The 16,586-nt window shown below is 49.6% G+C and overlaps 1 protein-coding gene across 2 annotated transcripts in view; it reads right to left on the bottom strand.

The window, feature by feature from the left end:
• The window catches only part of LOC142580185 (spliceosome-associated protein CWC27 homolog), a 373,861-nt gene that overhangs the window by 174,571 nt on the left and 182,704 nt on the right, over positions 1-16,586 (bottom strand). For both annotated transcript variants that reach the window (XM_075691069.1, XM_075691068.1), the window contains one exon: positions 2,321-2,393. In XM_075691069.1, coding sequence (XP_075547184.1) covers positions 2,321-2,393 — 73 coding nt within the window. The remainder of the gene's footprint in view (positions 1-2,320; positions 2,394-16,586) is intronic.

Below are 16,586 nucleotides of genomic sequence, written 5' to 3'. Positions count from 1 at the left end.
GACTTGGGCTTGCGGGAGGCAGAGGGCTCGAAAAGTACTGAGGGCTCAAGAAGTGCTGTGTCATCTGTTGCGTGGGTGGGCGGGACAGATAGCCGACTGCTGGCATAGGAGATCTTAAGGCTTCAGTGTACATCAGGAGAGGGGCTGTGACAGGTGACGTGACCAGCGGTTGTACCAGCTGCCTGGCCTCTTCGCAAACCACACCACTTAAAGCAGTCACGTGGGATTGCGGAGACATTGCATGAACTTGTTGCCAGCTCCTTGCATACAATACAGCACACGAGCTCCCTTAGGATCGCCAAACCAGGGATGGCCTGGACAACGAGAGAGATGTGAAGTATGTGAAGTTGTTTGGGACCCGTACTACGACGACCACTGGTATAACATATGCTCCATCGTTGTTGCGTCGTTGAGGAATTCGGCTATGGTACCTAGTGGGTTGCGCACTAGACCTGCGAACAACTGCTCTTTCACGCCCCGCATCAACAAGCATACTTTCTTTTCTTCTGTCATTCCGGGATCAGCATGCCAGAACAGCCGTGACATGTCCTCAATGAATATGGCGACACTCTCATCTGGTCTTTGATTCCTGGAATTGAGAGCCCATTCTGCTTGTTCCTTCCGGTCTAAACTTCCATAGATATTGTGCAGCTGGTTACAAAATTCTTGCTAGGTTGCCAAACTAGCTTCGTGGTTTTCGAACCAGATGCGCGCCAAATCCTCGAGGGCAAAGTAGACATACTGGAGCTTCCGGTGGCCATTCCATTCACTGACGCTGGCAACTCTATTAAGGTGGTCCAGCCAGTCCTCAACATCCTCGAACGCGTCACCGTGAAACGACCTTGGGGTTTGCAGTGTGTTGAAAATCTATGGAGCAGGCAGTGTGGTGGTGTCTCCAGTCCGGCTGCTTGTTGAACTGGTTGTCATGGTTGTACACTTTACTGAGAAAGTCCAGTTTTGGTGGTAGTTCTAGTTGTTGCCAGCTGTGCCGAAGGTTACCGTCGATGGTGTTGCGATCTAAGTTGGGAGCTTCCTGATGGTCACAGTGTAGCAAGCATGTGACGCCCCCTCAGGCATAATGTTCGTCCGCTGCTAGGCTCGCTGGCCTGCTAAGCTTGGCAGGCAACATTGTTCACCACACCGCAATAAACACCAACGAGCACGGCTGCTTGGCGGTCAGTCATCATTCAGCACCACCACGCTGCGGAGCGTCCGTTTATCGGAGGGTGCCTAGAGCCCTCTCATGTTCACGAACCCGGGTGGATCGTGACACTGGCGACGAAGATGGGATATGCGTGACACTGGCGACGAGTACCCATGGATCGTCCCACACCGCCGAGAGCGGCGAAAGACCGCCCCCCGTTGCTGCCGCCATGCCGCTGTACGGAAGGTTCGAGGCGTTCGAGGGAGAATTTTTCTTGGGGGGGGGGGGGTCTTTTGTGTTACTCGTGCACTGACCGCTTGACTGGCTCTTTTAAAGCCACAAAAACATGGCAACGACACCCTGAATGCTCCCTAACCTCTCGCTTTCCCAACGCCCTCCCATGCCCCCCTTCTTTTTTTGTCCTTGTTCTTTCTTTTCGTTTTCCTCTTGGTGTCCCCCCCCCCTGTTTTTCTTTTCTCTTCTCCCCGCCTTCCCACTCTCCAGCTCTTGCCCCTCTCGTCTTGGGAACGACCTCACGGACGTCAGGCGACAGCACTCATTTCTGAAATGTCTCTCCCTTTATAACCAACCACCACCGACAACAACCACACGTGACGTCACTGCACTAACCCTTTAAAACTAACATGCCGAGGATGACGAGGCCGCCTTTGACGAAGACAGGCCCTCCTATCGAAATGTGGGCCAGCCTTTCTGAGGCATCTTATCCCTGTTTACAAACTTTATACCACAGTGTGCTATTCCATCTGTCAGCCCCTTTCTTGATTTTGGACTTCAATGCCTTTAGGAGAAATTCAGGTACACCTGCAGAGTTCTATCTTGCAGCCTTTATTTCTATGCTTACAGCAACCGTTTTTAAACTGTTCTGTTCCTTTGAATGCCATGTTAACAGGTAACAGGCCCCACAGTACCCTGTTAATTCCTCGTGGATCTCAGATATGACAAACACTCTGATCCTACAATTACTTTTTATGCAACTACTGTTCTGTTGCTTCTGCGATCTGCGCAGTACAGCTCAATTAGTAATACTTTGACAGCTTCTTTGTCTCTCCCTGTATCTTTGCAACATCTCCAGCATGTGTGGCAAAGTAGCCTTCATTAAGCATGGATGCCTGGCCTGCACTCACTTTTCTGCTTGCTCAGCTGTGAAAGGCTTACCTTGGAGACGACAGCCATAAGCTCTTCCTCCTCCTCCTCAGCCTCATCACCAAAGGAAAGCAGGTTGTAGTTCCTGTGCATAGGACATTTGCTTTCATTCTCTTATAACACAAAACAAAGGACACATGCTGATTAGCTGCTGTTAATCCATAACTTCCACCTTTAGTGCCTAACTGCATTCCTCCTCCACTTGCATGCAACAACATGATGACAGCAATAACAACAGAATAAGAACACTTTGTAGACGACAATGAAGAACTGTTTAAGAGAAAGAAACACTTTAGTATGTACGACCAAGTATGGTATATTTTTCAGGTATGGCATGTACCATTCTGTGCTCTGCTATGTTGCCGCTTCTGAACACTGCCTAAGTCACAAGCGCTCATTAGCGCTGGCCAGCTACATCCTGTTGCTATATCAGCAGAACCATTTTTCGGGTTGGCCTTCACCTCCTAGACCTCTTCCTTATGTACTCCTTGCGACAGACTACACCATGCGCTTCACCATCACCCAGGCAGCACCCACCAAGCTGTTCTACACTCCTCCATGATGTCACTGTCTATTATGGTGCTCCTTGGCAGCTCCTCACCAATCATGGGAGCTACTTCCTTTAAAGGGACACTAAAGGTTACCAGAAACTCAAGTTAAAGTGGTAGAGCAATGTTCTAGAACGTCTAAGGCGTCAATATAATCGCGAACAGAGCTTTAGTAACCGAGAAATTGAGGTAAATGCATGACACGATTTGAGACCCCCCAGCGACATTCCGGTACTAGCCCGATGACGAAAGGACTCCTCATAATTTGTGTTACTAATACTCAACTACTCGTATTAAAAATATCATTTCATTCGATTAAAAGACGGAAAAAAATGCTACTTGTCTACGTCTATTCGATATTAAGAAAAAATAACATTGTGACGTTACGCTTCAGTAATATGGGTGTTCGAAAGGTTTCGTTTTCGCTCGACTCTGCGCGCTTGACTCTGCGCCGCGCACGCTTTGGAGTTTCAGTAGTTTCGTTATCGCGTCGTGCTGTGAGGGTTCTGCTGGCTCGCGAAACTTTCATTTGGAACAAGCGGCGAGAATGCCACGTCCATGTGATGTCGTGGGTAGCCCTCGTTGCTTTCCCGCTCCGGAGAGCCGGTGTCGAGGCCGCCGTCGTAGTACGCAACGACGCCGGCAGTGCGAGCCCTCAGCAGCAGGTCGCGCTCGTCGGTGCTCAAGTCGCTGAAGTTCAGCCCACCGTCGCGAGCCAATCTGTCGGTGTTCGGGTCCATTGCGACGAGCGTCGAAGTTAGCGTTATAGAATGAACTACCAGCTTATGGGCGTCTTGCGCTGGAGCTTGAGGTATAGTAGCGGCGCCTGGTGGCGGTGCGGGAAACGACATCTGGGTCGTGCCAGCTTGGGTCGTATTGAGCCCTGGCTGTGGCGAAGCACGTTTCTAGGCAGAGTTTTGCGTCGATTCGCACATTTTTATGCCCTGTTGCGAGTGCGAAAAGGCTCGTCGCTTCTCATAGACTACGCCGACCACGCTGCGAGCTCGCCGCAGCCTATAGTTTAACGAAAACGGACTCTCCGTGTGCTGTGGTACGTAATGTGGGACGTAATTCGTTTCTCCTTCCGCTAGCCACCTTACTCCCGCTTTCGCTCTGCTGTCGGCTCTGTCTTGGCTCTGCTTCTGGCCGTGCGTTCGCGTTTTGCGCAGAAAAGCCGTAGCGCCGTCTGCGGACGCCGTTCTACTCACCGATGGCGCAACGTCACTATGAGACCATGATGTCAGTACTCCTTGATCGGAGGGCGGGCGATTTGAACTGCGCTAGAGGTACGCGGACGCTTCAGAACGCATTTTCTCTTAAAATAAGTCTCTCCTTGGCACGAAACAAGCGTTTCGAGGTTTCTGTGATGGTATTTCAACAGTTCACGTTGACTTAATAGTAACCTTTAGTGTCCCTTTAAATAATAACGGATGACATCCTCAGTTCCTGTTCCACTGAACATAAGCTCACCCCCATTTATTATCTACAGATGAATGGATTATCGAGCACCTAAATTGAGCTGAGATAGACGTTTTTTGCTGCAAGCTAAAACACACACAAAAGAAAGACACATAAAGACAACACGGGCCCGCATTGCCTTTATGTGTCTTCCTTTTGTGTGTGTTTTAACTTGCGGCAAAAAACATGTCTTTTAGCAAGCACCAACTAGGCCAACAAGCAGTTCTGAGCTGAGATGCTGTCCATGAATGTTTCACCTGGTGCCCATGACTGGGACAGCACACTACCATTTCTTAACCTTGCGTACAATTCGTCACAGTATGACGCCACTGAATATTCACCGTTTTATTTACTGTTTGGCCAACATCACGTTTTGCCATTCGAGACTCTCCTTCCTTAGGCTGGTCACTTATCTACTGTATGTGCCAGTGACAACATTGCTTGAGCCTGTGCAGCTTGTCAAGTTGCCCATGACCGACTCTCTGCATCAGACCATGAAACGTGCTACAACAGCAGGCATAGAATATTTCAGGTCTTCCTCTGGCCACCATGCTACCACATTAGTCTATCAGAGAGGCTTCATTATGCAAAAAAGAAGAGGCGTGCAGACAGCACACAAGAGTAGAGAAGTGGACAATACGAACGGCGTTCGTATTGTCCACTTCTCTACTCTTGTGTCCTGTCTGCATGCCTCTTCTTTTTTGCATAATGAACCCTTACCAACTAGCTCGGCTTTCTGTCGTTCAGAGAGGCTTCTCTCTCGTTGCATATTGCATCAGCTTGGTGACCTCAATTACCCTTGGGCCTTGCTTGTTCTGCCGATTGATGTTGCGAGACTAAAAGCACATCACAGCAAGCGCCGTGACAATGATTCTGCCACCATGTACCAATGTGCACACTTGGATAAACTCAGTGAGCAATGAAAACTACGATTTTGTGGAACGCTTGGTGTGTGGCCCTTCAGCCATTTGTGTTGTTTTTCACTGTAAATATTGAGTAAATAATTTTTGTCTCTGTCATGCCTGCGTCGCAATATATAAGCAAGTGGATATTTAAGTTTAGAAATAGAGGCATAAGAATGTAAGGTAAATGGTTTTTGCTAACTGGGTCTCAGTTGTGACCATATTTAGAAAAATATATTGCAGTTACAGCATTATGGATTACACTTTAACTTTAGGGCATACAATCAAGCTTTGTCATAATGAAATGGGAAATAACAAAGTTGTGGATATAATAATGTAAGTAGAATTCCCCTTGAAATTTCCACAGAGATTTACCTATTTAAAAACTTGTTTTAACCCAGTAAAACTGTGCTACCAATGGATATTGGGAACTAGATTGGTCCCCACAGCCCCAAAATACCCGATTCTTGCATGTCAAACCCATTGCACTTTTCACGGGGTTCGGCACACATTCAGTGCCAAAATTCATAACTCCTGCATCCCCATGTTGGACACACCGTCAGACACTGGTGCGTAAGCAGCCGCTCACTATCACCATTGCACTTCTTTCTTTCACTGCGGTGCCACGCAGGCTGGTGCAGCTAAGTGTGACCTTTGAAACTGCAGTGGTGCAACCTCAGAGGCCATGCCCAGCTGCTCTCAATTTGTGCCAGCCCGCATGACATGCCACATTCAGAAAGTGAAGTGCGATGGCGATAGTGAGCCGCTGCTTGAACGTGGCAGTGAGAAAGACCAGTGTATCATCCACTCCTCTGTTTTACTTTGGTGCATCGCACAGGCTGGTTCCAATAGACGTAGCCTCTAAGATCACACTCGCACCAGTGCAATTTCAGAGGCCACAAGTCGTTGAAGGTAAGCCAGCGCGACGGGGCATGTCAGCCTTCTTACACACAGCAGAGCCACATGACAGCCGCAGATTATCCTGGATCAGCTGTGTAGTCGGTGCACAGTGCTTGACCACAACAGACTTTGTTTGCATTGTGGCATGCAAGCTTTTTACTTTGACCGCATAGCTGTTTTGCCAGTTTCACAACGCTATGGACAATTGAAGTGGAAACAAACAACCCCAATACCACACTCCCGTCTCACTCCCAAATCCCAGTGCTAGCACAAGTATGGTGCCCTCTGTGTGTCGTGGACACAAACCGGCACTCCGGAAGACTAAGTGTTCCAGGTTTCCCTCCTCCAGGTACGACATATTGGGTCAACGGAAGTGGCGCCAGAATGTGCAGTGCACCCGCTCGTGCCTCAAAGAGGAGCACACTGCCACCGCCGTATAGCTCCTCCATTTTAATGTTGGTTTTGTGAGTGTTGTACGTCCACAAGGAATATTCAGCCACCATTGCATTCTGCCATCTCATGGTCTCCTCTTCAAACACCTGTGTCTTTAGGGCCACTGTCCCCTTTGACTCCTGGTCCTCGCATACTGGTTTTGCAAGAAATCCATATTATGTCTGCCTGTTATGCACATGTTTACCTGCATAACAGGCTAACAAACCCTGTGGTGCAAGTGGGTTCGATTCCTGCACCGCAAATATGGATTTCTTGCAAAACCGGTATGCGGGGACTGACGCACGAGGAGAACCTATGCAAAACATCACAGAGAGCAGCAAAGACTCTACGTCGGAAAAGCCTGTGGGGGTGTAACTGCTTATTGTCTGAGACATCTGGAAATTTATGCGTTTCCCTGGCCTGACTTTTGCAAATTCAGCTGTCTGCCTCAGAGCAAAAACCAGAGAGTGGTTGGAGTGAGGGCTTTTTCTCTGTGACTGAGAAATTAGCCTCAACCTTTGTCAGAGTTTGGCTGGCGTAGACAACGATATTGTGAGCGTTATATTACTCCTTCATCTTCTTCATCTGTATATATTCATCATCATGGCCAGCGTCATCATCATGGCCAGCGTCATCGTCTTCAGCGCGCGACCTGCTAAATAAACCATCGAGCGGTGGAGGCTGCTCTTGATCCCTTGGTCCTCTACGCCTTCAAGTTTCCCTGGAGCTTCGTTCAGGTTGCCACTTGCTCCGCCTTTCCACCACCATACCGCAAAAAGATTTACCAGGAACCTCCGGCGTCACCTTCTCTGCCCCACCGGCTGTTCCTTCATGGAAAGTCAGCACGCGGCAGCAAGATCCCACCATGCTCGCTGGCCTTTGTAGTGACGATATTGACGACTGGCTGGACAATTACGGCCGCATGAGTGAGTCTAACCAGTGGGATGATATGCACAAGCTTCACAACGTCACATTCTACTTCATTGATGTTGCCAGGACTTGGTTTCTTAACCACGAGAGCACCTTGTGACTGGGCGGCATTCAAACACCAGCTTCGGCAGATTATCGGCGCCCCCAACGTCTGCTCTGAGGTCGCCAAGAAAAAGCTTGATGGACGCACACAACTTCCCGGAGAAACATACACCTCTTATATTGAGGACGTCCTCGCCCTTTGTCGCCGTGTTGACGCCACAATGACGGAATCTGATCGTGTTCGTCATATCCTAAAGGGCAGTGCCCACGTCGCGTTCAATGCACTGGCAATCAAGAATCCGAATACCATTAACGATGTGATCGCGACTTGCCAACACCTGGATGCACTGCAGGCCATCTGTTTACAACCTGTCGCCTGTGACACGCCTCCTTCCTCGGATACGGACTTGCACATGCTGATTCAGCCTCTCATACGCAAAGAGCTCCAAGCGTGTGGCCTGCTCAGTCCTCCTGTTTTCCAGCCTCAACCTTCCGTTCCTGGCCTTCACGACATCATCAAAGAGGAGCTGTCCTCCATGACCTGCGCTGCAAGCTGTGCCCCTCCTTCGCCGTCAACCTCGCATGCTCAGGTTGCGGCTATGCAACCAGTGTTCGTTCAGACTGCTCCTCCTGCTCCTGCTACTGCTCCCAACCATCTGGCGACTCTAGCACCCTGTCCGCCTGCCACAGTATTTTACACTACCCGGCCTACGCACAGCCCCATTTGTTATTATTGAGGTATTTGCGGGCAAATATCGCGTTTTTGCCGAAGACGACAACAGGACAAACGCTGTGGCTTCGGCGTCTGCCTTCATCTCATGCCGTCAACGCCTCCTTAACTTGACAGGGACCGACAGTTCCGACGACGTGTACGAACCGTGCCTTCACTTACGAACTGCTGACGATTGTATGCTGCCACCTGGCTGCAAACAACTCCTTGTAGATAACTCTGACATCACCGATGGTGATGTTTTAGTTGTACTGTCAGCCCGTTGCCTATCCAAAGGGATTGCTCTGGCACCCAGCCTCGTTCGCTTTACCAACGGCACGGCCACTTTGGCTGTACTTTACACAACCAATCACCCAGTTCAGCTTTCTAAAGGCGCCACTTTCATGTGCATCTTGGACACACAGCCTGTCTCTGTCCTTACCTCGACTACTGTTGTTTTACAACCACCCACAGCTATGGATCCAGTCCCTGCTTCTGTTCTCGCTAGTACCATCAGCTCCGATTTAATGTCACAGCAGACGGGGGAGTTACTGGCGTTGTTATCCAAACATAAAGACTCCTTCGACATACACTCTCCTCTTCTGGGACAGACTTCTACGACAGTTCATCGCATACACACAGATGGAACTTCCATTGTGCGCCGGCGGCCATATCGCGTTTCTTCTGCCCAATGCCAGGTCATCAATACCCCCGTTGCCAACGTGCTGCAAGGTAGCATAATCCGCCCTTCCTCAAGCCCTTGGTTGTCACCTGTCGTGTTGGTGCGTAACAAAGACGGCTCAGCGCGATTTTCCATAGACTACTGTGCCTTGAACAAAATAACCCGCAAAGATGTATATCCACTGCCCCGAATCTATGATGTGTTAGATCCATTACAAGGAATGGAGTATTTCTCCAACCTTGTTCTACGCTCCGGATAGTGGCAGATCCCCATGCACAAAGCAGACAAGGAGAAAACTGCCTTTTGCACACCCGATAGACTTTACGAATTTAACGTAATGCTTTTCGGGCTGTGTAATGCTCCCACCGCATTTGAGCGGATGATTGACACCATATTATGGGGACTAAAGTGGAAGACTTGCTTATGCTACCTTGATGACACCATCATATCTTTGTCGACCTTCCATCAGCACTTGCAGCGCCTCGATGAAGTCCTGACATGCCTCTCGGCTGCTCCATTTCAGCTGAATACAAAAAGTGCCACTTCACCAGCAAAACCATTAAAGTACTCGGACACCTTGTCAGCAAGGAGGGCCTTCGACCTGACCCCGATAAGATTACTGCTGTCCTCCGTTTCCCCAGGCCTCAACGCGCCAAAGACTTGCGTAGCTTCCTTGGCCTAGCTTCGTATTTCCGGTGCTTCATATGTAACTTTGCCACAATTGCGGCGCTGCTCCATCACCTCTTTCCTTCTGGAGCTCCCTACGTATGGTCGGACGAATGCCAAACTGCTTTTGACGCCCTAAAGCGTGCCCTCACGTCCGAACCTGTGCTTTGTCATTTCGACAACACCACACTCACTCTTCTACATACTGACGCCAGTGGACACGGTATCAGCGCAGTTCTTCTGCAACGTCAGCAAAATTCCGAAGAACATGTGGTTGCATACGCAAGTCTCACGCTAACAGCCACAGAGAAAAATTATACGATTACCGAGCAAGAGTGTCTCGCTGTTGTTTGGTCCATCCAAAAATTTCGGCCTTATCTGCACGGCCGCCACTTTACGGTCGTTACTGACCACCACGCCTTGTGCTGGTTGGCGACGCTAAAGGATTTAACGGGACACTTTGTCTACAAGAATATGACTTCGAGGTTACGTGCAAGTCTGGAAAGAAATACCAGGATGCCAATGCTCTCTCTTGTCCCCTACTACCATCTTCAAATGCTGCTTGCTTACCACCGTTCGTGAACAAACCGCAGAACGCGTCATCTGCATTCCGTTTGCTCGCAGCTCTCGACCGACTACCATCCAGCCATTGTCATACGTTTGCATCTTGCCAACGTAGTGACTCCTACTGCCACTCCGTTATGGAACCTATTCGCGGATCATCTCGCACACCTAACGCTAGGCTCCGCCGGCAGTTGAAGAACTTCAAGATCGAAAATTCGATATTATACCAGTACGTGTTTCATCCCGAAGGGTTGGGTTCCTGTCGTTCCCCGATCACTTCGGGCCCAGATATTGGAGACCTTTCACGACGATCCCATTGCTGGTCACTTTCGTTTCCATAAAACCTATGAGCGAATTCGCAGCCGCTTCTCTTGGCCTGGACTTGCAACCAGTGTAGCGAAATACGTGGCTTCCTGTTCGCTCTGCCAACACCGCAAACGACTGACCTCACCTCCGGCCGGACTGCTCCAACCTGTCCCGTGTCCTGAAGCTCCTTTCGCAGTCGTTGGTATCGACCTCTATGGACCACTACCCTTAACCACCGGCGGTAAACGATGAATCGTCACAGCTGTAGACCACTTGACACAGTACGCTGAAACAGCCGCACTATCTTCGGGATCCGCAGAGGAGGTTGCACCTTTTTCCTGGAAGCCATCTTTTTACGGCACGGAGCCCCACGTGTCCTTTTGAGTGACCGCGGCAGGACCTTTCTCTCTAAACTTCTAGACGATGTTCTCCATGCGTCCAAAACCATCCATAAAACAACTTCCAGCTACCACCCTCAAACTAATGGTCTCACAGAGCGCTTTCATTGCACGCTGTCCGACATGATATCTATGTACATCAACCCTGACCACACCAATTGGGACGTCATTCTACCATTCGTCACTTTTTCATACAACATGGCCGTGCAACGCAATACAGGTTACTCGCCCTTTTTCCTTGTGTATGGTCGCCAACCGCTCACTATCCTCAATGTTTCTTTCTTCGATGTCCCCGTGCCTTCGTCCACATCAGTGTGTGAGCAGTTCGTTTCGCGCATTGCCCGGTGTCGCGAACGTGCTCACCTCAACATCGACGCCAGTCAACAAGACCGAAAAATTCGCTATGATGCATCTCACCGTGTCGTTTCCTTCCACCCTGGAGACGAAGTGTTATTGTGGACCCCAGTTCGTGCTCCTGGATTGTGCGAGAAATTTCAGCCCCGTTTTATCGGGCCCTACATTGTTCAGGAACAGACTTCAGGAACAGACATTTCAGGAACAGACTGTTCAGGAACAGACATTGTTCAGGAACAGTGAATTGTTGTGTCGCTCCAGTAGTTCCGCCTTTGGATGGCCGCTGCCGTGCCACAGAGATTGTGCATGTTTCGCGTTTAAAGCCTTTCATACGGCGTCTGCCGCCCTAACCAGCGGCCAGGTTGCCCGCTTCCACGCGCGGGGGAAATTGAGTGAGCATTATACTGCTCCTTCATCTTCTTCATCTGGCTATATTCATCATCATGGCCAGCGTCATCGTCTTAAGTGCGCAACCTGCTTAAGTAAACCGTCGAGGTTTAACAGCTGTCTTGCAATATATTCATAGAACCCCACTTTTCGTTGCGCAAGTACGGAGCTGAGTCCAACGCCGATGGCATTGGTGTGGAGCTCGGTAGGGGCTGCAGGATCGTAGTGGTTGAGGATAGGTGGCGAAGTTGAAAGGCAGCACAATTTCGTGAAGGCGTTATTGCAGGCGAACGAACAAGCTGAAAATTCTTTGTCGCCGATTAGAAGGTCTGTCAGGGGCGCACTTATGGAGGCTAAATTTCTAATGGAACGGCGGAAATACAAGCATAAAACAAGGAAACTTTGAAGCTCCTTGAATTTCTTTGGTTAAGGAAAGTCACCGACGGCGCAGAGCTTGGCTGGATCCAGAAGAATGCAGTCTCGCCATAGAACATGGCAAAGAGTGGTGAGCTTTTGGGCACCAAAACGACATTGTTTTTATGTTGCATTGAAGTCCTGCATCAGTGAGGCACTTCAAAACGTGCTCGAGACGGCTGAGACATGTGCGGAAATCAGCAGAAAAGAAGCCTATGTCATCCAGGTAGCATAAACATGTGTTCCACTTGAGGCCACGTAAAATATTATCCATCATCTTCCCAAAAATGGCTGGAGCGTTACACAGGCCGAAAGGCATCACAGTGAATTCGTATAATCCATCAGGTGTTACAAACACTGTTTTAGATCGATCACATGGTGCCATGGGGCCTTGCCAGTATCTGGAACGTAAATCGAGCGCAGAAAATAACTCCGCTGCCTGCAAACAGTCGAGGATGTTGTCGATGCGTGGTAACGGGTAAACGTCCTTGCACATTATCGTGTTCAGACAGCGGTATTTGACGCACAGCCGAATAGAGCCATCCCTTTTCTTAATAAGTATGACGAGTGATGCCCAGGGACTGTTTGAAGGCTGCACAAGGCCATGCTTCAGCATGTCAGTAACCTGGTTGTCAATGACACAGCGCTGCGAGCAGCATACGCAGTAAGGGTGTTGTCGTAGAGGTGCTTGGCTGCTTGTATTTATCTGGTAAAAACCGGTCTATGTGCGACCCAAACCAGGAGCATGGCTGTCAAAAGAAGTGCGGAATTTCTGCAGGAGAGTGATAGGCTGGCTTCGTTCTCAATATGACACTTCATTGGCAATGGAGCAGTGCAAATCGTTGAGTGGCTGATCAACAGCAGCGTCACAAGTAAGTGTGCTAAGTAAGCGGCAGGAGTGTCAAAGATGCAAAAGGTGTAGACCGGTTGAACGAGGCCTAGGCATTCAATATGAAATAAAGGTAAAGGGCACGCCATGGGATTGACGATGAGCATCTTCGTGCCGCCACCGTGGAGAGTAAGGAGAGCAAAGGGCAGCGTAGAACATCTGCGGTGAATGAACACGTCAGAGGGCATAAAGAGAGCAGGGCCATCAGAAATAGCCGTGGACAACACAGGTACAAGCAGGGAAGATCATGGAGGGACGGCATTGTCTTCGGACACAAGCAGTTTATCGCTAGAAGGGCAGTTTTCGAAAGTCTCAAGGTTGGGAAGTGCAGAAAGCCTGAGCTTGGCGTGACAACAGTTACTAACGGTGTTATTATTTGCAAGGAAGTCCCAGCCTAATATAATGTCACTGAAACACAAGGGCAGCACGATGAATTCGACATGATGGGGGGTAGAATGCGACTCCGAAGTTCCAGGGTGGTCGAAACCACGGTGTAAGAGTAGGTTAGGTGAGGGAACGGCGCGGGCGCGCCGCTACGCAGAAAGGAGGTCGGAGCATTCTGTTTACACTGCGGTCAACAGAGGGCGCTACTGACTGTTCCCCGGTATTCCCCGGTAAAGCCCCGTCTCCCGCTTTCGCCTTCGCGCCATTCAATTGTTTTTGTCTGCTTCGGCTTGTCCCTGCTTTCGCGCGCGCGTTTAGTCAAGTCTAACTCCCGGATCGACTTATTCTATGTGGCTGTGCGATGGTGAAGTGCTTCGTGCCATTTTGTAGAAGCGGCTACAAATCATGTAAGGAGAAGTACTCGCTTTTCAAGCCACCCCAGGATGACGCAAGGCTCGAAGCGTGGCGGCGAGCAATACCTCGTATGGACCGTGTACTACAAAGAACAGATCGTGTTTGCGAAAGGCATTTTGCTCCCCACTTCATCTTGAAGACGTGGTCAGCGGAAGTTGATGGCCACGTGTTAATGTCCGGCAAGAGAAGAGCGGGCCTTATAAAAGATGCCATTCCATCTATATTCGAAGGAGCGCCGAGCTACCTTTCAAAGCGGATCAAGAGCCCTCGCAAGACAGCGAAGCGACTATCTGGTCGCGCAGCTTCTTCTTCAGCCTATCAACAGAGCAGCAGCGTAGTTGGATCAAGACTGCTCGCCGACACGACTCAACCTGTGGCCTCTTCCGATGAAAGCGACTGCGTTGCGAAGTCCTGCGAGGCCTCGCCGTTTGAAACACTCTTCAACGAAGCGGGCAGCATTTGCTTACCTCAGCATTCATGGGCAGCACATCGCACCGACGTTGAAGGGGTGAGAGACATTGTGTTTATTGACGCACAGGTAATACACAGGCAAAGGGACGGTTCTTCCGTAATTTTCAAGAGAAAGACTTTGCATGTGAAGAGTGACCTCACAGTTGAGGTGCATGTCTTTGGCAGGCCCATTGATTGTGCTGCTGTTGGTGTAAATTCGTTTGCCACGTCGCCATCTGATATCGAAGTCATGCTCAAAACCATTGATAGCCTTAACGTGTGCCGGGGAGGGCCGAGTTTAAAGGACTTCCCGAGTGTGCACCCGGAGTATGCTTCGGTAGACTCCCAGAAGAGGTGGAGACACAACACGTGCCTACTACTATTGCCAAGAGGAGCCATATGTCATCACTGCAGCGGTCTCGCTGACACCTTGAGGTTGCACGCCGACCGCCAAGCTGCGAGAGCGAAAGACGAGCGACCATGGAAACGCATCAGGCTTTCCTTGCAGCCTTCCCAGCAGGAAAAGCTCAAAGCTTTGCGCCGGGCAAAATCAGCGCTCCAGCAGGCACGAGCGCGACTTATTAAGCGCAACAAACTGTTGATCAAGCAGATACAGGACACCAGGACAGAGCTAACAAAATTGCAGGATGAAGACGTCAAAGATAAACTCCAGGCACTGGATATGCCACCAGCGCAGCTGCTTTTGTTAGAGGAATGCATTTCGGCAGCCAAGAGCACAACAAAAAGAAACCGGCGATACACAGATGACTGGATTCTCTTGTGTCTCCTTCTACACATACGCAGCCCTGCTACGTACTCTTTTTTGCGAAGCAACGACATTTTGCCTTTGCCATGTGTTAGTACTGTAAGGAAGTACATCGGCATGGTGGGCTTGAAATGTGGTTTCGATGAAAACTTCTTCCAAGCCTTCAAGCTGAAAGTCTCTAAGAAAACTCCCTTTCATCGCCGAGGAATGCTGATAATGGATGAAATTCAAGTGAGAAAAGAAATGGCTGTAAACTCAAAAACGATGACCTACGCTGGTCTCGTCGATCATGGGGAGAGAGAAAATCAAAGCAGTGAGCTGGCGGATCATGGTCTTGTTTTTGCTTTTTCTCCTTTCGGAGAAAATTATTTACAGCCGGTGGCTGTGTTTGCACCGAAAGGGTCAACAAAGGGAACGCTCCTTGCTCAGCTCTTGATTCAGTGTATTGTACATTTAGAGAAAGCCGGCTTGTTTGTCGACGGAGTTGTGTGCGACGGCGCTTCCACGAACCGCGCGATGTGAAAACAGCTCGGCATCAGTGGAATACTCGGACAAGTGGTCAACTGCTTTGAGCACCCAACGGACACTTCAAGAAAGGTATACGTTTTTTCCGACGCACCCCATCTCTTTAGGTGCATTAGGAACCGTCTGCACGACAAGAAAGTTCTCAAAAAAGATGGCCACTTTATTAGATGGTCGTGCTACGACGCTGTGTTTGTTGCCGACAGCAAGAACACTGGTGCGCTTCGAGTCTGCCCCAAGCTTACTTACAACCATGTAAACCCGTCGAACATGCTGAAGATGAGGGTAAAGCTGGCCACACAGCTTTTCAGCAATTCTGTTGCCAAAGGAATCATGTTTTATGCACGCAGAGGTGCGCCAAGGTTGGCTGATGCGGAACCGACAGCTAAATTTACACTTTTTTTGAACGACCTGTTCGACGCTCTAAACCGCCGGTACCCTGCAGAGGGCATTCGACCAGGAAGCAGAGATTTCACTACTCTCCAAACTGCATCTGAATGGCTCGACTCATGGGAACAACAGGTTGTAAAGGGTGACATTCCAGAAGACCTCTTTTTGACCCAGTCGACTGCCGAAGGTTTGCGCGTTACGCTGAAATCTGTCCAACTTTCTACCTACCTTCTAAAAGACTGCGGTTTCAAGTACGTGTTGACGGCCAAAATGAACCAGGACCCCTTAGAATGCTTTTTCGGAATAATCAGACAGGCGGGAGGTCAAAATGAACATCCGACCTTTCCCACATTCTTGCAGTTATACCGCATGCTAAGAATGTATTCTTTGTTAAAACCTCCGCAGTTTGGAAACTGTGCAGCGCCTGATAACAGTCAGGCTGCCGTTGTTACTCTGGTGGATTTAAGGGAGATATATCAGAGTTCAGGTATGGAGCAGCCAAATAAACTGCAAAAATCGAAGCTTGATGGGTTGATCGAAGAAGGCAGCTGAGAATGTGATGACATATTTGAGCTAAACGACTGCGACGCAGACGTTGTAGACTGCATTGTATACTACATCACTGGCTTTGTCTCAAGAAAACTCGCAAATGAGGCCTCCTGTACGATTTGCAAGGAGGCGCTTGAGGGAACAAAAGGGGTCGCAAACGTGCCTGAAGCCGACCTGGTGAACTTAAAAACGAGAGGCAGGCTGACGCACCCGAATATGCAT

The sequence above is a fragment of the Dermacentor variabilis genome, chromosome 4, assembly GCF_050947875.1.
Source record: "Dermacentor variabilis isolate Ectoservices chromosome 4, ASM5094787v1, whole genome shotgun sequence".
Lineage (NCBI taxonomy): Eukaryota > Metazoa > Arthropoda > Arachnida > Ixodida > Ixodidae > Dermacentor > Dermacentor variabilis.
This window is presented reverse-complemented; position numbering and strand designations above follow the sequence as displayed.